This window comes from Sceloporus occidentalis, unplaced genomic scaffold, assembly GCF_023333645.1.
Source record: "Sceloporus occidentalis isolate IW3139 unplaced genomic scaffold, rSceOcc1.0.p SCAF_202, whole genome shotgun sequence".
NCBI lineage: Eukaryota > Metazoa > Chordata > Lepidosauria > Squamata > Phrynosomatidae > Sceloporus > Sceloporus occidentalis.
Genome location: NW_028317182.1, coordinates 794,572 through 815,588, shown reverse-complemented (window position 1 = coordinate 815,588; position 21,017 = coordinate 794,572). Strand labels below are relative to the sequence as shown.

Below are 21,017 nucleotides of genomic sequence, written 5' to 3'. Positions count from 1 at the left end.
TTGATTTGATGTGGGCCAGACAGTGTGACCTTGGGGTTGCATTTTCAGATTTTGGGTTTCTGGCCTTTGGGTTTCTGTTCTTGGGTGCTTTGGCCTTGGCTGTGATGATTTGAAAGTGTGGGCATCGATTTTTGCAAGTTTGGCCTTGATTTGATGTGGGCCAGACAGTGTGACCTTGGGGTTGCATTTTCAGATTTTGGGTTTCTGGCCTTTGGGTTTCTGTTCTTGGGTGCTTTGGCCTTGGCTGTGATGATTTGAAAGTGTGGGCATCGATTTTTGCAAGTTTGGCCTTGATTTGATGTGGGCCAGACAGTGTGACCTTGGGGTTGCATTTTCAGATTTTGGGTTTCTGGCCTATGGGTTTGTGTTCGTGGGTGCTTTGGCCTTGGCTGTGATGATTTGAGAGTGTGGGCATCGATTTTTGCAAGTTTGGCCTTGATTTGATGTGGGCCAGACAGTGTGACCTTGGGGTTGCATTTTCAGATTTTGGATTTCTGGCCTTTGGGTTTCTGTTCTTGGGTGCTTTGGCCTTGGCTGTGATGATTTGAAAGTGTGGTGTGTGAGTTTTGCAAGTTTGGGCCAGAGAGTGTGACCATGGGGGTGGGGGTGGTTTCCAATTGTGGCTTTTGCTCAGTGCCTGTGCCTTTTGTCCTTTTTAGGCTTGAGCTATGGCTCCCAAGAAAGCCACAGATAAAAGCGGCGGTGACAAAAAGAAGAGGGCTCCCTTGTCCTTGGAGGACAAGAAGGAAATCATCGCCAAGCATGAGAGGGGCGTGCGCTTGGTGGACATTGCCAAGGAGTATGGAAGAAACCCTTCGACAATTGGCACTGTCCTCAAGCAGAAGGAGGCCATCAGAGCCGTTGTGGCTCCTGCGAAAGGCGTGACTATGATTGCCAAGCAGAGGACACCAAAGCACGAGGAGATGGAGCGCCTGCTGCTCCTCTGGATTAAAGAAAAGGAGCGAGTCGGGGACACTGTGACCACCTCGGTCATCTGTGAGAAGGCCACCACCATTTTTGAAGACCTGGCCAGCAAGGAGGCAGGCGAAGGAACTTCTTCCCAGGAGGAGCCAGCCACCCCGGAATTCAAAGCATCACGTGGCTGGTTTGAAAGGTTCAAAAGGAGGACCGGGATCCACTCTGTCGTCCGTCACGGCGAGGCGTCCAGCGCAGACCACCAGGCCGCCGAAGCATTTGTCATCGAGTTCAAGGCCATGGTGGAGGAGGAAGGCTACGTCCCGCAGCAAGTGTTCAATTGCGATGAGACGGGCCTCTTCTGGAAGAAGATGCCTCGCCACACCTACATCACCCAGGAGGAGAGGAGATTGCCAGGCCACAAGCCTATGAAGGACCGCTTCACACTTGCGTTGTGTGCGAATGCCAGCGGGGACTGTAAGATCAAGCCCCTGTTGGTGTACCACTCGGAAAATCCAAGGGCCTTCAAGACACACAACATTCAAAAGGACAGGTTGCCAGTGATGTGGCGTTCCAATGGCCGCGCATGGGTCACACGCCTCCTTTTCGTGGAGTGGATCAACAGTGTCTTCGCCCCGACTGTGAAGCAGTACCTGGAGGAAGAGGATTTGCCCTTGAAGTGCCTCCTCCTCTTGGACAATGCTCCTGCGCACCCGCATGGCCTGGAAAAGGACATCCTTGCTGAGTTCTCCTTCATCAAGGTCCAGTTTCTGCCGCCCAACACGACCTCCCTCTTGCAACCCATGGACCAGCAGGTCATTGCCAACTTCAAGAAGATCTACACCAAGCACCTGTTCAAGCGGTGTTTTGATGTAACGGAGAGCACACAGCTGACCCTGCGAGAGTTCTGGAAGCAGCATTTTGATATCGTCGTGTGCTTGAAGATGGTGGACTTGGCCTGGCAGGAGATCACCAGGCGCAACCTGATTGCTGCGTGGAGGAAGCTGTGACCTGATGCTTCTTCCTTGGAAGGGTCACAGACCGAGGGTGCTGAGCCAGGTGAAGAAGAAGAGGTGACTGAGATTGTCTCCATCGCAAGGTCCCTGGGACTTGACGTGGACAACGAGGACGTGGAGGAACTCATCGAGGAGCACAGCGAGGACCTGACAACAGAGGACCTGAAGGCCTTGGCGGCCATGCAACACTCGGCCGTGGATGAGGACGTGCTCCATTTTGACAGGGGCCAGGAGGAGGAGGCTGCGGGGGCATTTTTGCCAACGGCAGAAATTAAAGACATTTTGCGGCAATTCCACAATGTGTCTTCTTATGTTGAGAAGCATCACCCTGAGAAGGTGCTCACCAGCCATGCCATTGCCCATTTTGATAATGTCTGCCTTAGCCATTTTAGGAACCTGCTTAAGGCCCGGCAAAAGCAGACATCCTTGGACCAGTTCTTCACAAAAGAGGGAGAACCGTCATCCAAGAAGGGCAAAGGTGCTCAGGACCCTTAAAAAAAACACCAAATTTAAAAAAAAATGTTGTTAAAATGGTTAACTTTGTTAAAATGGTTAACTTTGTTAAATTGGTTGAATTGGTTAAATTGGTTGAATTGGTTAAATTGGTTAAATTGGTTGAATTGGTTAAATTGGTTGAATTGGTTAAATTAGTTGAATTGGTTAAATTGGTTTAAATTTGGTTTTTTGGCTGCCCCTCTCCTCCTCCTCCTCCTCCTGCCTCACTCTGAGATGCCAGGACCAGTAAAGATAAGTCAAAACCTTTTTTTTTTCTTTATCCTTTAGAAACTTTAGAATGGACCTGCATGTCATTCTTAAGCTCTTTAGTGCCTCAGGCAACTTGTATTGTAGGGTACTTAGCTTAATAGGCCTCTATTGTACCTTTGTTTTCACTTGCAGGTTCAGTCTGAGGTCATAGAACGCATTAGTTATTTTCAATGGAAAATGTGTTTCGGGTTACGAAATTTTCGGGTTACGAAAGGAATAGCGGAACGAATTAATTTCGTAACCCGAGGTACCAATGTAGTTAATACTAATTATAAGTGACTCAGTTGGAAAAGCCCATCTCACTCCAGAAAATAAAATAAAGATACTTGAAGAGTTTGCTCTTTGCCTCTTTTCTAATGTAAAGGGAAAATACAGGAAAGGGCAAAATATCAGTACAGAATATATAGGTCAGGGGTCAGCAACCTACGGCCCGCGGGCCGGATGCGGCCCGTGAGCACTGTAGGACTGGCCCCTGGCCGACCCTGCCGCCGATTGCCGCCACCGGAGCGCTCCTTTTCCCCGCGCTTCTGGCCTCCCAGGGGGCGGGGACAAGTGCTGGGGCCGCCGAGCGCTCCTTCCCCCCGCCCCCTGGGATGGCCTCTGGCCTCCCAGGGGGCGGGGGCAAGCGCTGGGGCCGCCGAGCGCTCCTTCCCCCCGCCCCCTGGGATGGCCTCTGGCCTCCCAGGGGGTGGGGGCAAGCGCTGGGGCCGCCGGAGCGCTCCTTCCCCCGCCCTCTGGGATGGCCTCTGGCCTCCCAGGGGGCGGGGGCAAGCGCTGGGGAAGAAGGAGGAATGGAGGAGGAGGAGGGAGGAAGGGAAGAGGAAGGATGAAGAAGAGGAGGAAGAAGGAGGAAGGAAGGAAGGAGCAAGAGGAGGAGAATGGGAGGGAGGATGAAGAAGAGGAGGAAGAAGGAGGAAGGAAGGAAGGAAGGAGCAAGAGGAGGAGGGAGGGAGGGAGGATGAAGAAGAGGAGGAAGAAGGAGGAAGGAAGGAAGGAAGGAGCAGGAGGAGGAGGGCGGGAGGGAGGATGAAGAAGAGGAGGAAGAAGGAGGAAGGAAGGAAGGAGCAAGAGGAGGAGGGTGGGAGGGAGGATGAAGAAGAGGAGGAAGAAGAAGGAAGGAAGGAGCAGGAGGAGGTGGGAGGGAGGATGAAGAAGAGGAGGAAGAAGGAGGAAGGAAGGAGGGAAGGAGCAAGAGGAGAAGGGAGGGAGGATGAAGAAGAGGAGGAAGAAGGAGGAAGGAAGGAGCAGGAGGAGGAGGGAGGGAGGATGAAGAAGAGGAGGAAGAAGGAGGAAGGAAGGAGCAAGAGGAGGAGGGTGGGAGGATGAAAAAGAGGAGGAAGAAGAAGGAAGGAAGGAGCAGGAGGAGGAGGGAGGGAGGATGAAGAAGAGGAGGAAGAAGGAGGAAGGAAGGAGGGAAGGAGCAAGAGGAGGAGGGAGGGAGGATGAAGAAGAGGAGAAAGAAGGAGGAAGGAAGGAGAGAAGAAGCAAGAAGAGGAGGGAGGGAGGGAGGGAGGATGAAGAAGAGGAGGAAGAAGGAGGAAGGAAGGAAGGAGCAAGAGGAGGAGGGAGGGAGGGAGGATGAAGAAGAGGAGGAAGAAGGAGGAAGGAAGGAAGGAAGGAGCAGGAGGAGGAGGGAGGGAGGATGAAGAAGAGGAGGAAGAAGAAGGAAGGAAGGAAGGAGCAAGAGGAGGAGGGAGGGAGGGAGAATGAAGAAGAGGAGGAAGAAGGAGGAAGGAAGGAAGGAAGGAGCAAGAGGAGGAGGGAGGGAGGGAGAATGAAGAAGAGGAGGAAGAAGGAGGAAGGAAGGAAGGAGCAGGAGGAGGAGGGAGGGAGGGAGGGAGGAGGAGGAAGATGAAGACATGCAGTCTTTCTGAAGGTGAGACAGTGTGACTTTCCAAAGTGCATTTCTGTGTATTTTCAGTGCTTTCAATGCTGAAGGGTGTGCTTTTACAAGGAGAGTGGTAGTGATGGTGATATGTCAGTTTGTGGGACATGCAGTCTTTCTGAAGGTGAGACAGTGTGACTTTCCAAAGTGCATTTCTGTGTATTTTCAGTGCTTTCAATGCTGAAGGGTGTGCTTTTACAAGGAGAGTGGTAGTGATGGTGATATGTCAGTTTGTGGGACATGCAGTCTTTCTGAAGGTGAGACAGTGTGACTTTCCAAAGTGCATTTCTATGTATTTTCAGTGCTTTCAATGCTGAAAGGTGTGATTTTACAAGGAGAGTGGTAGTGATGGTGATATGTCAGTTTGTGGGACATGCAGTCTTTCTGAAGGTGAGACAGTGTGACTTTCCAAAGTGCATTTCTATGTATTTTCAGTGCTTTCAATGCTGAAAGGTGTGATTTTACAAGGAGAGTGGTAGTGATGGTGATATGTCAGTTTGTGGGACATGCAGTCTTTCTGAAGGTGAGACAGTGTGACTTTCCAAAGTGCATTTCTATGTATTTTCAGTGCTTTCAATGCTGAAAGGTGTGCTTTTACAAGGATAGTGGTAGTGATGGTGATATGTCAGTTTGTGGGACATGCAGTCTTTCTGAAGGTGAGACAGTATGACTTTCCAAAGTGCATTTCTATGTATTTTCAGTGCTTTCAATGCTGAAAGGTGTGCTTTTACAAGGAGAGTAGTAGTGATGGTGATATGTCAGTTTGTGGGACATGCACTCTTTCTGAAGGTGAGACAGTGTGACTTTCCAAAGTGCATTTCTGTGTATTTTCAGTGCTTTCAATGCTAAAAGGTCTGCTTTAACAGTGAGAGTGGTTTCGGCCTTCCCCTTTGGCTGAAAGGGCCCCTTGGAGCCCTTTTGGCTGAAAGAAGGGGCGAAGGAGGAGAGGGCAGGCACATGCCTCCTCCTCCCCGTGGGGCTTTGGCAGCCCTGAGGTGTCTTTTGGAGGACACCTCAGGCCTGGCAAAGCCCCGAGGACAGGAGCTGGGGCCGCGCGCCTGTTGCTCCTGCCCCTCATGGGCCCTTACTGCTTCTCTGAGAGGCAGCTGGGGGCCACAGAAGGGCAGGAGGAGCAGGCGCGCACCTGTCACCCCCTCTCCCAATCCACCCCTTCTAGCTGTCTCTCAGACAGCGGGAGGTTGGGAAAGGGAGCAGAGAAAGCCCCGCCCCCAGAGGATGGATGCTCCGCCCCTGGCATGCAGCCCCACCCCTGGAGGGTGGAAGCTCCGCCCCCAGCATGCAGCCCCACCCCCGGAGGGTGGAAGCTCCACCCCTGGCATGCTGCCCCGCCCCCGGAGAGTGGAAGCTCCCCCCCCTTTCGGCCCCCCAGTTGTCTCAGGGACAGCAACCCGGCCCCCGGCTCAAAAAGGTTGCCTACCCCTGATATAGGTGATACCAAGATAATAAACAGAACATGTATTGGAAGGTATTAGAAGTTGTAAATATGATCAATCTGTAAATATTGTGTATGTTCAAGAGATGCTGGCAGAAGTTATCAATAACTGGAAAGTACAATCGCAAATGTATAACTGTATGTGGATTTATAAATAAAGCTCACCTGAACCTAAATCAATCAATCAATCAATAGTCACAGTGATCTGCCATATTTTGAATTAGTTGAAGTTTCCAGACTTACTGCAAGGGTAGCCCTATGTAGAGCACATTACAGAAGTCAAGATGTGAGCTTACCAGCGCATGAACCATAGTTTCTGGGTCTTCAGGTTCCAGGAAAGGGCGCAGCTGGCGTATCAACCGAAGCTGATAACAGGCACTCTTGGCCGTCGCATCTATCTGAGCTGACATCTGGAGCAAAGGAACCAGGAGCACCCCCAAACTGCAAACATAGTCCTTTAGGGGAACTGTGACCCCGTCCAGGAGCGGTAGACAAACCTCCATACCTGGGTTAGAGGCTCCAACAACAAGTACTTCTGTCTTAAATGGATTCATTTTCAATCTGATTTCCTCATCTTGCCCATTACTCCCTCAAAACATTCATTCAGAGGGGAGATGCCTTCCTTAGTTCACGCTGAAGTCTGGGTCATGGAGAGATATTGGATGTCATAAACGTACTGATAAAACCCCATCCCATACCTCCAGATGATCTCTCCAGGCGGTTTCATGTAGATGTTAAATAGCATTCGGGACAGGATGATGCGACGAAGGATGCCAAATTTAAGATCCCTTTTGGAGGAGCCACTGTCCCCAAGCATCACCATCTGGAATCTGCTTCTGAGATAGGACCAAAACCACCGCAACGCAGTGCCCCCGATCCCCAGTTCCCTCAGGCTTTCCAGAAGGATACCATGGTTGACGGTATGGAAAGCCACTGAGAGGTCCAAAAGCACCGACAGGGTCATACTTCCCCTGTCGATGCTCAAGCAGAGATCATCTAAGGAGACCATAGCAATCTTGACTCTGTATCCCATCCTGAAGCCAGTTTGAAAAGGGTCCAGATAATCTGTTTCATCCAAGAACACTTGGACTTGAAGAGCAACTGCCCTCTCAATCACCTTGCTTAGAAATGGAAGATGGGGGACCGGTCTGTAATTGTTCATGTCCAAGGGATCTAGGGAGGGCTTTTTCAGAAGCGGCCGTACCACTGCTTCTTTTAAGCAAGATGGAAAATAGCCCTCCCTAAGAGATGCATCTATGATATAGCTCAGGTGAGTCCTAAGTGCATCTCCTCCTTGGAGGACCAGCCATGAAGGGCAAGAGTCAAGGGGGCAAGTTGTCTTCTTTACACTTCTAAGGAGCTTGTCTACGTCCTCAGTACTCACAGATTCAATTTGATCCAGTGTGATCTTATTCACAGAGTCACTGGACACCTCACCTATAGCCTCTGCAATAATGCTGGCATCCAAGTCAGCTCTTATCTGAGAGATATTATCTGTGAAATAGTCATTTAAAGCATCACAGTGATCTGTGGTAGGCTCTAATGATGGGTTCTGGGGGGCAGGTGCCTGGATCAGGTTCCAGATCCCCCCCCCCCACTTAAGCCGTCCCTTTATGCTTCTCTTCCCTTAGCATTTTCACTTCTTTATTCCTTCCTTCTACTCCTTTTACCTACATCCTTTCAAGGGGTCCAAGGCCTGTTCAGCATGTTCCCAAAACCGGGAGGAGGGTGTGCTTTTTGGGGCTGAGGGTCTCTCTGCTGCTCCTCCTCTGCAGGTTTGGTGTGAAAGGAAAGGTATGGATATGTGGGGAATGCCTAATTTGGAAACTGTGGGCCTTTAAGCCTAGTTCCCAGGTTGCCAGGGAAGTGTCAGTCTCCCCAGATGGGGCTTTAGGGTCCCTCCATCTCCCTCCTCTTGGATTTGGCGTAGATTTTGGCTCTTTCCCCCCACCCAGACAGAGCCCCCTCCCCCCAGGACACCAGAGAAAACGTCTCCCCCCCCCAAAAAAAAATGTTGTTTCCAATGCTATTGAACCCTATCCTGTGTGATGCTTTGTATTTGGCACAAAACTCTTCCCTAAATGAGTCCTCAGAAGGGAGGGTCTCTCCTCTGCCCCACTTTCCAGTCCCTTTTACCTTTGAATCCCCCTCCCCTCCATGGCCACGCCTCTCTCCAAGGGTCCCCCCTTTCCTCTTTTCTCAAAATAACCCCCCAAGTACCTGGGCCCCAAGGAATCCCCAGAGGAGGGGGCAGGGAAGGGAGAGAAGGGAGAGGAGGCCTGGCAGGCTCCCTGCCTTTCTTTGGGGGGAGGAGATCGGGCTTTCCGTCCTTCTTACATCACCCCTCCCCCAGAAGATCCTCCAGCCATTCTGAATGAATGAGGGCTCTCCCCACTTCCCTCCCTAAGAGCAGGCTGTGAGGGCGGCACATTCAGGGGCTGAGACTGTGCATGCACATTTGCCACCAAAGGCCCCTCTTGAGCATGCGCAAGGCATGGCAAAGCCCTAGCTGCTGCTACTTATTCCATTGTCGGCATTTGGAAGAAGGCAAGGACTACACCCTTCCTTCCTTTTTTCTTCCTTCCTTCCGGAATGGAGCCCAAGCGGCGGAGCTGGACTCAGGAGGGAAAGGCTGTGAAGACTCTGCTTTGTGCATACAGATCTGTCTCTCTGAGTGTGTGTGTGTGTGTGTGTGTGTGTTTGTGAGTGTGTTTGCTGCTGATATGGCTAGGAATGGAGCCGAGGACTGAGAAGAGAAGAAAGGGTCAGTTTTGTGCAAATTCAGAACTTATATGCATCAATGAGTCCATTGTGTTGAAATAACAAAGAACTTTATTAAGAACACAATGGCGGGATACAGACCACCCAAAAAGGGAGGTCTCCCGCCAACCTGGTTTCCTCCGCAAGGGAGCCAAAGTGAACAAACCACGTGGCTCCAACGTGGAACAAAAAGAACCAAGAAAAAGCAGGTTCTTCTTGTGGCACCTTTGTGATGTCGCAAGGCGCCAATGGCGCACTTGCCATGTCACAAAGGCACCGGGAAGTGCATACGCTACGCATCCATCACGTCAAAATGGCAGCACCCGTGTGTACAGGGCACCGCCATTTTGACGCCCCCATCATATGCTAGGAGTGAGGCCAGTATGGATGCTACGTTCTCGGCCAACCCCTTGCACGTGACGGGGGTTGCACAAAGGCCCATTTAAATCAGGTCAGAGTCAGAAATTCAGCATTACAGTCAGAACTGCCAACCCCAAGGCAAATAATACATTAAAACCCCAAAACCTAAAACGCCACCCTCTTCCAAACCTAGCCCCCACCTCCAATTCCCACAGTCAATGGCCCACAGGTAACATGGCTACCTTTGTCATTCCCAGAAACTAGGCCCCTTTCTGTTAATACCTCCCCACCAACTTTCTTCAGCCACCATTCCACACATTCCAAAGGCTATCAGTCAAATAACTATTCTAGCCAGCTGCAACAAATCCCACCCTCTATCTAGCTAACCCATTCCACAACCCATAATCCCCAGTCAATTTGTAAACTAAAGCATCTACACTAATAGCTATTAAAAGCTAAAATTAAGAAAATAGAACTTTAAAACATAAAGACATATGGACAGACAAACCTAACACACAAATCACAAGGGCATTTTCTTATCACCACAGGAATAAAAATATATTCTTTGTATTCCTTCTTCACAAAAATAATGTTAGTTCATTTCTGGGATTTTTGTGGCTTCTCTCCTGTGTGGACTCTCTGATGTAACACAAGGTATGACTTTGAAGAAAAACCTTTCCCACAATGCTGGCACTTGTATGGCTTCTCTCCGGTGTGGACTCTCTGATGTTTCACTAGGTGTGTCTTCAAAGAAAAACCTTTCCCACAATGCTGGCATTTGTGTGGCTTCTCTCCTGTGTGGACTCTCTTATGTTTCACTAGGTTTGACTTCTGAGAAAAACATTTCCCACAATGCTGGCATTTGTGTGGCTTCTCTCCTGTGTGGACTCTCTGATGTATCACTAGGTTTGACTTCAAAGAAAAACTTTTCCCACAATGATGGCATTTGTATGGCTTTGCTCCTGTGTGGATTCTCTGATGTGTCACTAGGTGTGCCTTTGAAGAAAAACCTTTCCCACAATGCTGGCATTTGTATGGCTTCTCTCCTGTTTGGACTCTCTGATGTGTCACTAGGTGTGACTTCGAATAAAAACATTTCCCACAATGCTGGCATTTGTATGGCTTCTCTCCTGTGTGGATTCTGCGATGTTCCAAAAGGTGTGACATCTGAGAAAAACATTTCCCACCATGCTGGCATTTGTATGGCTTCTCTCCTGTGTGGATTCTGCGATGTTCCAAAAGGTGTGACATCTGAGAAAAACATTTCCCACAATGCTGGCATTTGTATGGCTTCTGTCCTGTGTGGACTCTCTTATGTTTCACTAGGTTTGACTTCTGAGAAAAACATTTCCCACAATGCTGGCATTTGTATGGCTTCTCTCCTGTGTGGACTCTCTTATGTTTCACTAGGTTTGACTTCTGAGAAAAACATTTCCCACAATGCTGGCATTTGTATGGCTTCTGTCCTGTGTGGACTCTCTGATGTATCACTAGGTTTGACTTCAAAGAAAAACATTTCCCACAATGCTGGCATTTGTATGGCTTCTGTCCTGTGTGGATTCTCTGATGTATCACTAGTTTTGACTTCCAAGAAAAACATTTCCCACAATGCTGGCATTTGTAAGGCTTCTGTCCTGTGTGGACTCTCTGATGTATCACTAGTTTTGACTTCCAAGAAAAACATTTCCCACAATGCTGGCATTTGTATGGCTTCTCTCCTGTGTGGACTCTCAGATGCTTGACAAGGACTGACTTGTAAGCAAAATGTTTCCCACAGTGCTGGCATTTATGTGACTTCTTTCTTGTGTGGATTCTCTCAAGACTGACAAGTTCTTCTGTAAAGAATGACAATGACAGAGAAGACTGAATCTCAGCATTAAGAGAGGAAGGTGTTACCCCAAGATGTAGCCCCATGTTCACCCCTCCCTATGTGAGAGTAAATTAATTTGGGCGCGTTACACACATGCTGAAAGTACGCGCTCCGCACGTACTAGGGTTAGTAAGGGGCGTACTAGGGTTAGAAACCTAGTACGCGCGGAGCGTGTACAAAATCGCGGTGCCCTTCCACACGGGCGCCGCCATTTTGATGTCGTAGAGGCATAGCGTCCAGACATTGCATGGTGGAAGTGACACCGCGAGTGCACGACTAGCATCTCACAGCGCCACTTCTGGGGTGCAGAAAGAAGCGCCATTTTCGGGCTTCTTTTTTGCTGCGTCCAGGTTTGGCCGCTGCTGTTCCTGGACGCAGCAACCGGCAGTGCCGGCAAACCACCGCTTTCAGGCGGTCACTAACACGCCATAGTTGGTGTGAGTGACCCAAGCATAACCCTGTTCTGGATGCCCCCAAATCCATATAATGATTGTATCCTTACTCCTAGGAGCTATCAATGAAGACATTGTAGGGTAACTGCCATGAGGAAATCAGTGGAAGCAGATAGTCAGACTTTTGAAAAATATTCCAATAAATATATGTAAAAATACTTTGATTGAAAAGTGGCATCATTTCCTGTGAGACTGCCATAGAGTGTTGAGTCAGAGCACATGGCATGATGCAAGCTAAGTGCAAAGGATGCTTCATGCTGTTTGTCACCAGAAGATGACTCACAACCAATATAGTATACAGCTCACATGTGGATTGATGTGGGTTGGAGTTGTGTGTACAAGATATTGTGAAGTTGATGAAAGTCAGGGAGGAGAGCTGGTACATATTTGTTTTCTATTGCAACTCAAGCTAAAGAACCTTGAAGGACTTGGAGGAAATCAACTGTGTCTGTGAGTTATTTTTAAGTGTGGAAAGTGGTTACTGCATTGCCAATACGTATGTCTGGAGATTTGCTTCTGTTCTGGCTGTGTTATTATTGAGCTCTGGGAGTGTCGCCTTCAGACTGTGCTATACATTGGCTTTGAATGGGACCAGAATTCAGAGCCAAGAAGGACCTGAGAGCTGGTGTGATAATCCTTTTTGGCTGAAGTATTTCCACCAAGCACCCATTGCATTTATTTCAGTTTCAGACAATTATCTTCCCCCCCCCCCCCCCAGGAAACATCTTAAAGCAATTTAAACCTTTTCGAATGCTCGGTTTCTGCCCCCAAGCAACAATTTCAGTATAAATATCAGCCCCAACTGGCTGTTCTTCAGCTTCAGTCCAGTTGCAGACCCTCTGTTGATTTACATTGCTAAACACCTCTCTACACTTGCCAGCCCCACTTGCCACCAAAGTTACTGTCTTCTCTCCCCATTCTGGACCCACAGCAATTGGATTCGAGATCCATGTACGTCAGTGATGGCGAAACTATGGCACGTGTGCCAGAGGTGGCACTCAGAGCCCTCTCTGCGGGCACATGTGCCATCACCCCAGCAAGGATTTTGCCAGAGTTTGTTACTAGAAAGCCAGAGGGACACGGCAATTTGCAATAAATAAGTGGGTTTTGGGTTGCAGTTTGGGCACTCGGCCTCTAAAAGGTTCACCATCACTGATCTAGATAATGTATTACCTTTAGCAAAGCCTCACACTATGCACCACTCCCACCTTTGTTACCTAGTTTGTGTGTGTGTGTGTGTGTGTGCACGTGCACATGAACACGTATATGTATGTGTGTGTGTGTTTTACTTTCACCCTAAATAAAACACAAAAACCTATTTGAAATGCCTCTGGAGATCTGTGTGTTTCCCGGCCTGGTATAGTTGGGATGAATCCTGAGGTCACTGTTGCCCTAATCTCTCCTTTGAGCTAAGTATGAATTTCCCCTAAAATCATAGCACAATGATGGCGAACATTTTTAGGTTCAGGTGCCAGGGGGCAGGGCTTCTGGCCCCTCGGGATGGGGCTGCGTGTTGGGACGGGGCTTCTGGCCCAGGGGATGTGGCTTCTACCCTCCATGGGCGGGGCTTCCACCCTCTAGGTGGGGCTTCCCCTTGCCTTTTTCCTGGCCCGCACTTTCTCTCAGAGACAGCTGGGGGTCAGCAAAGGCCCATGAGGGGGTGGAGCTATGGGCACAGCCCCAGTCCTCCTCTTCCTGGACCTTTCTTCACCCCAAGGGGCTCTCTGCAGCCCTTTGGGGGTGAGGAAAGGCAAAAGGGGAAGAAGAGGAATGGGCAGGCCCCCTCTCTTCCTCACCACAGACCTTTCCCTGCCCTCCAAGTGCCCCGTTTGGGACACCTGGAGGGCAGGAAGGATAAGTGGAGAGATAGGTGGCTGGGGAACCCCCCTGCCATCCTCCTCACAGACCTTTCCCTGCCCTCCAAGTGCCTCGCTTGGGACACTTAGGGGGCAGGAAGAGTAAGTGGAGAAGAAGGGGGCTGGGCAGCCCCCCTGCCATCCTCCCCACAGACCTTTCGCTGCTCTCCAAGTGCCCTGTTTGGGACACTTGGAGGGGAGGAAGAGTAAGTGGAGAGGAAGGGGGCTGGGCAGCACCCCTGCCATCCTCCCCACAGACCTTTCCCTGCTCTCCAAGTGCTCCGTTTCGGACACTTGGAGGGGAGAAAGAGTAAGTGGGGAGGAAGGGGCTTGGGCAACCCCGTGCCTCCCTCCCCACAGACCTTTCCCTGCCCTCCAAGTGCCTCGTTTGGGACACTTGGAGGGCAGGAAGGATAAGTGGGGAGGAAGGGGGTTGGGCAGCCCCCCTGCCTCCCTCCCCACAGACCTTTCCCTGCCCTCCAAGTGCCCCATTTGGGACACTTGGAGGGCAGGAAGAGTAAGTGGAGAGGAAAGGAGCAGGGCAGCCCCCGTGCCTCCCTCCCCATGGACCTTTTCCTGCTCTCCAAGTGCCCCATTTGGGACATTTGGAGGGCAGGAAGAGTAATTGGAGAGGAAGGGGGCTGGGCAGCCCCCCTGCCATCCTCCCCACAGACCTTTCCCTGCCCTCCAAGTGCCCCGTTTGTGATACTTGGAGGGCAGGAAGGATAAGTGGGGAGGAAGGGGGCTGGGCAAAGTGCCACTTCTGGCACGCATGGTATAGGTTCACCATCACTGTCATAGCACTTGTGAGTGTCCTCCCCAGACTCCAGAATTATGAGTGACAAAGAGCCTCTGGAATCAACCATGGAGCTAAGCAAGCTCAGGTTGGAAAAGAAACATTAGTGAAAAAGAAATTTATGTGTTGCCATTTCCTCTCTTCATATACATTGCTCATAATTGCTAAATGATACCCCTAAATATGTCTGAAAACAAGGGTCTGAGCCGGTTCTCACCAATTCAGCTCTTAAAATCTGTGAGGTTGGTGGCTGCCTCCCAATTCCCAAGGCATCTCTCCTGGCCCTTCCCAGAGGTCCCTTCCTCTCCACACAGAGCTAGGCGATCCTGGCTTTGCTCCTGCCTTCCCCTCCTGGCTCCCAGAGGCCTGATCCCCTTTCCTTTCTCCCTCCGCTCTCCAACCTTCCCTCTTGCCCATCTGCACTGCTTCCGCATTTCACCTTCATCATCTGTTCCCTGCCTTTCTGTTTTTCACATTCCCTCCTTCTCTCTATCACAGACACACACCCACAGAGTGTGATGCATAAAAGGGACACTTTGAAGCCCATTTGTTGAGAATGGATGGATAATCAATATACAAAGGATTCATTGGGAAAGGCAGAGCAAGGGGGCTGGGAACTGGACTCGAATTTTGGTGAGGACCAAGCACCAGGGAGCAGCCTTAAAACAGCCTAAAGACATCTCTAAGACAGGGAGGGACTACTATCACATGTGGGGGGGGGGGTTCATATTGGCTCCCAGGGGATCTCAGGGACACCCCCACATTGTATTGCCTCATGGAATAATGTTTTGCCCCTCAGTATCCCATTGCATCCCTTTGGGGAAGTGGAGGCCGTTTTACCACTGTAGAGCCCTCTCTGATCTATTGCATGGCCAAGGGAGATATTTTCCCCAAGAACCCTCTCCAGAGCCTCAAAAGGCTGGAAGAGGGACCAAAAAGGGTAGGAAACTTGCTCAGCGATGTGCTAAGTACCATTTGGGTGAGAAAAGCATTAATTTCAAGCTTCCTTCCCACAAAATCCTAACTTTCAGAATTAAAAATCCCTTTGCTTGAACCAAAAGGTTTATTGAGAAACTCCGGCAGAAACATCCATTAACACATCTAAGCAGTCTCTGAAGAGTCGAAATCTTTTCCCTCCGTTGTTTACTATCTCCACACTCCTCCCTTTCCTCCCCCTTCAGCCCCCAACCAACCCAGCTGCCAAGGTAGCTCTTGCCTTCTTCTTCCACCGTTCTCATACGTCTCTCCCCCTGGGGCATGCCTGCCACCCAAATCTCACAAACCAGTCAGTTAATAGCCTCCGCAACTGATTCCCTTCCCCCAAGCTGTTCTAGGCCCCATTATACTTACCAACGACTTAAAACTACTAAGATTTAAACTACTTACAATTGCCCCCTAAACCGCAATACCATTGTGGATGAACCACAGAAGGTGGTTCTGGCAATTGGCAGTTTACGATGGGGTATTTAGTACTGTATCCTTATAAAGTGGAGAGCAATAGTGCCTCTCTAAAACACAAATTCAAATATTCTACAGGATGTTGCTATCTCAATTAAACTACACTTGAAAGGGATCTAGGACTCCCAGTAGACCACAAGTTGAACATGGGCCAAGAGTGTGATGTGGCAGCTAAAAAGGCCAATGTCATTCTAGGCTGCATCAATACGAGTATAGTTTCTAGATCAAGGGAAGTAATAGTGCCACTCTCTTCTGCTTTGGTCAGGCCTCCCTTGGAATAATCCTGTGTCCAGTTCTGAGCCCCACAATACAAAAGGATGTTGAAAAGTTTGAAAATGCCCAGAGGAGGGCAACCAAAGTGGTGAAGGATCTGGAAATCATCAAGCCCTATGAGGAATGGCTTAGAGAGCTGGGTACGTTTAGCCTGGAGAAAAGAAAGTTAAGAGTGGCTATGATATCCATGTTTAAATAGTGGAAAGGGTCGTATTGAGGATGGAGCAAGCTTGCTTTTTGCTGCTACAGAGAAAGGAAGACACCACAATGGACGCAAGCCACATAGAAAGAGGTTCCACCTGAACATTAGGAGGAACTTTGGGACAGTAAGAACTCTTTGACAGTGGAATATACTCCTTTAGAGTTTGGTGGAGTCCTCTTCCTTTGAGGTCTTTAAACAGAGGCTGGATGGTGCTTGGAATGTGTATTCCTGCATGGCAGAAGAGGGTTGAAGTGAATGGCCCTTGTGGTCTATTCCAACTCTATGATTCTATAAGTCTAGTGGAATCATAGCACCATGATAATTTAGCATAAAAGGGACCTCAGTCTTCATAGAAAGGAGAATGGATTATGGTTCCTTACCCACAGAGGCCACATTGTGATAATTCTCCATCATCACATAACTGTACATCAGTCTCTGTTCCTTTGTCAACAGTTTCCATTCCTCCTCAGTGAAATATACAGCCACATCTGCAAAGGTCACCTGCAACAGAAAATAGCCCTCATCCAGAAAGTGACTAAGCAAAAGGGGAGGAAAGCACATGGTTCATCCCAAATATTATTTCATCACTTCACAATTCAGTCCAGGAAATAAACTTTAAATTCTATCAGCAAGAAAAAAAGCTACTGCCTTCGAGATCCAGTTTGTCTTGAATCCTTTCAATATAATATACAATATAATAAACAATATAATTTAGGCCATGTCTGGGATATAGAGGATGGATTATGATACTCACTATCCCACCACATACAGTACATTTAGCCACCAAAGAATTATAGTGCATTTAGATATTTCTTGCCACATTTCAGAGGCCAAAGTTAATTTTAACAAACTGTTGTGGGGAGCACTGTGGGCTTGAGGGCCACTGGGACCACCCCATATTTAGACCCAGACATGTTCTACCATGTCCCCCAACATTTCACAGATGGGAAAAGGAAGACACATGTGGACAAGCAACACCAAAAGGTGGTCAAGATGGCCAAAGTTGTTTATGAAGAAGATCACACAAGCTAGGAAGTGCACAACAGTTTGCTTTTGCTTCAGTCTCCTGGGAAGGGCAATATCCTGCCTCTTTCTTTCCCCTCCTCTCCCCACTTTTGAGTTGATGGGGGCAAACTGAATGGCATTCAGGAGCTGAAGTGAGCTGAGAAGGGGGAAAGTGGGAGGAGGGGAGACCAACCGGGACATGTTTGGAAGCCCCTGAAAAAGTGGGGCGACAGAGGATTAACCAGGACTGTCTCTGCTAAATTGGGAGAGTATGTTCCCCGCTTGCTTTCATGAACTATCCCAGCAGTGACACAGATGAAACTAATAGTCAAGAACCTCGACTCACCAAAGAGTTCTTGTACGTCTGCATCCTCTTTCTCTGGGAGCCCAACTCCCTCCGCTTGGCCTCTGTGTCGGCCATCAGGTGGGCAGGGGTCCTGGTGGTCTGGCCCTTGGGTCACTTCCAGCAAAAGGTGCCCCAAAGCTGTGTCCAAGGGGCCGAGATGCAGTTCCTGAGAAAAGAGACCAGAGATTCAAAAAAGGACGCAAATTGGATCTCCTATAAAGAATCGATGCAAATAGAACTGGTTCTAGAATAAAGACACAAGAAGATCGTAATTATCAGGGTATTATCTTTCATGGTTCTTTTACAGACAATTAAGAAAGCTCTTCCTAATGGATAAAAAACAATCCGGTATTTGCAAATCAGACTCTGATCTAGAACAAGAAATTATGTCTAATAAAGATGCCTTGTTAGCAAGACTTTATAATTGTATTCTTAAAATCTGTACATAAGAGAACATTATTAAAGAAAATGTGATCAGATGGTCTCAAAACTTTGGTTTTGTAATTGAATTAGACCAGTGGGAATACACTTGGGGAAAAAGACTGAACTATACTTGCAGCCAAAACATCAAACAGAGAGTTATTATAAAACATTTTGATGGTATTTAACACCAGAGAGAATAAGCAAGATGTATAAGCATTGCAGTAATTTGTGTTGAAAATGTGAAAAGGAGCAGGGCTCAATCTATCAAATGTGGTGGAATTGTGGGAAAGCGACACAATTTTGGAAGTTGATTTATTATTAGTTTCCGGGCCTATTAGTTTCTGGGCACAGTAGAAGGTGTTGATTATAACCTTTAAAAACCTACACGGCTTGGGTCCAACCTATTTGAGGGATCGCCTGCTTCCATATAATCTGCCCCACTGCACCCTCAGGTCCTCTGGGAGGAATCTATTGCAGCCTTTAAAAACCAGACTGTGTAAATTTACAGCGCTTCATAAATAAAGGTTAATAATAATAATAATAATAATAATAATAATAATAATGGTACCCTCCTCTCCTTAAAAAAGTATTAAATCCAAAGCAATATTTAAAAAACAGAAAAAACAACAAACAAACAAACAAAATGGACAAACTCTCAAGAGGAATTAGATAGGAGCCTCCTTCTCTCTCTGGAGCCTCAGGAGAGAAAGAGAGGCCTCTGCTCAACTGAGACTCAGAGAAGGTTCTGGAACATTATTCCCCTCAGTCACAAGCAGCACAAAATGGCCATAAGAACACAAAATGGCCTCCGGAACACAAAATGGCCGCCAGAACACAAAATGGCCTCTGGAACACAAAATGGCCACCAGAACACAAAATGGCCTCCGGATCACAAAATGGCCTCCGGAACACAAAATGGCCGCCAGAACACAAAATGGCCTCTGGAACACAAAATGGCCGCCAGAACACAAAATGGCCTCTGGAACACAAAATGGCCGCCAGAACACAAAATGGCCTCTGGAACACAAAATGGCCGCCAGAACACAAAATGGCCTCCGGATCACAAAATGGCCTCCGGAACACAAAATGGCCGCCAGAACACAAAATGGCCTCTGGAACACAAAATGGCCGCCAGAACACAAAATGGCCTCTGGAACACAAAATGGCCACCAGAACACAAAATGGCCTCTGGAACACAAAATGGCCACCAGAACACAAAATGGCCTCTGGAACACAAAATGGCTGCCTCTTCCTAAGCACTTGGCATTTGGCAGTTTGAGGCCTTCAGGGAACCCAAAAGGGAGGATGAAAGGGCCCCAAAGTCGGAAGGGTCCTCAAACAGGATTTCCAAACCTTAACAACACCTAAAATGCCAAACCAAAAGTACATTCCCAGAGTTCCATAACACTGAGCCATGGCCATTACAGTGGTGCAGAACAAGAAGGCCCAGTGATGGTGGCATTAATGATGATTAAGGTCTGGGGGCAGCTCTATCCTCCCCCCCAGGCCTGATATCATTATCATCATCATCATCATCATCATCATCATCATCATCATCATCATCATCATCTTTGCTACAACATGAGAGCCACCATTAAAAGCACTGAAATTCCCTTTGGGAGTCCCACTCTCCCACCTTCAGAGAGAGTGGGCCATGCCTAGAAGGACTGCTGGGCCTCCTTCCTCCCCACCTTAATGGCAGTGGCCAAAGGAAAGCACCAGCAGCAGTAGACCCAAGCCAGGCCCAGCCGGACCTCAGTGCAGCAGTGAAGCCTAGTGGTTCCAGGCCTTGTCTCTCTGCTGTCGCTTCACTTCACTTCACTCCCCTCTCTCTCCTTCCTTCCTTCCTCCCTTAATGTCTGTCTGTCTCCTTCTCCCTCTAAAACTCTACTCCTCTCTCACTCTTCTGCGCGCAAAGCTAAATAGAGAAGCTGAAGCTCCGCCTCTTCTTGAAGCTGGCCAATGGGACTATGGTCACTTCAGACTGGTGCTCCATACCTGAAGGAATGAGACCAGCCCATTACCTCAGGCTGATGCTCATTGCCTGAGAGATTGAGATTGGCCCATCGTGACTTCAGTCTGATGCTCCAAACCTGAAGGATTAAGATGGGACTATTGTGACGTCCGGCTGATGCTCCTTTCCTGAAGATTGAGACTGGCCCATTGTGATCTCAGACTCAAGCTCCTTGCCTTAAAGATTTAGATAGGACTATTATGAGTTGAGGCTGGTGCTCTTTACCTGAAGGATTGCGACTGTCCCATTGTGACTTCAGTCTGATGCTCCAAACCTGAAGGATTAAGATGGGACTATTGTGACGTCCAGCTGATGCTCCTTTCCTGAAGATTGAGACTGGCCCATTGTGATCTCAGACTCAAGCTCCTTGCCTTAAAGATTTAGATAGGACTATTATGATTTGAGGCTGGTGCTCTTTACCTGAATGATTGAGACTGGCCCATTGTGACTTCAGCCTGAAGCACCTTCTCTGAAGGACTGAGAATGGCCCATTGTGACCTAAGGCTGATGCTCCTACCCTCATGCATTGAGTCTGCCCATTTTGATTTCAGGCTGATGCACCTTGCTTGAAGTATTCAGATGGCGCTATTTTTTACTTCAGGTTGCTGCTCCTTACCTTAAGCATTGAGACTGTCCCATTGTAATCTCAGAATCAGAGAATTAGAGACGCATAGAGTTGGAAGAGACCACTGGGGCCATCCAGTCCCCCCTGCCATGGAGGAACTCTCAATCAAAGCATAGTGAGAGATGGCCATCCAGCCCCTATTTAAAAACCTCCAAGGAAGGAGACTCCAATACACTCTGAGGAAGGAGTGTGTCCCAATGTCCCTCCTAATGTTGAGGTGGAATCGCTTTTCCTGGAGCTTGCATCCTTTCCTCCGGTTCTTGTTCTCAGGAGAAGCAGAAAACAAGCTTGCTCCCTGCACAATATGGCATCCCTTCAAATATTTATACAGGGCTGTCATATCACCTCTTAACCTTCACTTCTCCAGGCTAAACATCCACAGTTCTCTAAGTCGTTCCTCATAGGATATGGTTTCCAGACCCTTCACTATTTTAGTCGCCCTCCTTTGGACACACTCCAGTTTCTCAACATCCTTTTTTGAGTTGTGGGGCCCAGAACTGGACACAATATTCCAGGTGGGGCCTGACCAGAGTAGAATAGAGT

General features: G+C 48.6%; 2 protein-coding genes across 5 annotated transcripts in view; one reads left to right on the top strand and one right to left on the bottom strand.

Annotated features, from left to right (window-relative positions):
• LOC149278062 (uncharacterized) overlaps positions 1 to 21,017 on the top strand; it is a 498,960-nt gene that overhangs the window by 34,098 nt on the left and 443,845 nt on the right. The gene's annotated exons all lie outside the window — the stretch shown is intronic.
• Positions 9,475 to 20,490, bottom strand: LOC149278073 (uncharacterized). Of its 4 annotated transcripts, none has more exons than XM_089502414.1 (4): positions 20,466 to 20,490; positions 17,413 to 17,578; positions 16,442 to 16,562; positions 9,475 to 10,989 (listed from the first exon to the last, which is right to left on the bottom strand). In XM_089502414.1, the coding sequence occupies exons 2-4, from the start codon at positions 17,485 to 17,487 to the stop codon at positions 9,752 to 9,754; spliced, it is 1,434 nt and encodes a 477-aa protein (XP_089358540.1). In that variant the 5' UTR covers positions 17,488 to 17,578; positions 20,466 to 20,490; the 3' UTR covers positions 9,475 to 9,751. The 4 variants fall into 4 exon arrangements, with proteins under 4 accessions (XP_089358540.1, XP_089358537.1, XP_089358538.1 ...); XM_089502411.1 differs by lacking the exon at positions 20,466 to 20,490 and adding an exon at positions 19,590 to 19,720; XM_089502412.1 differs by lacking the exon at positions 20,466 to 20,490 and adding an exon at positions 19,472 to 19,535.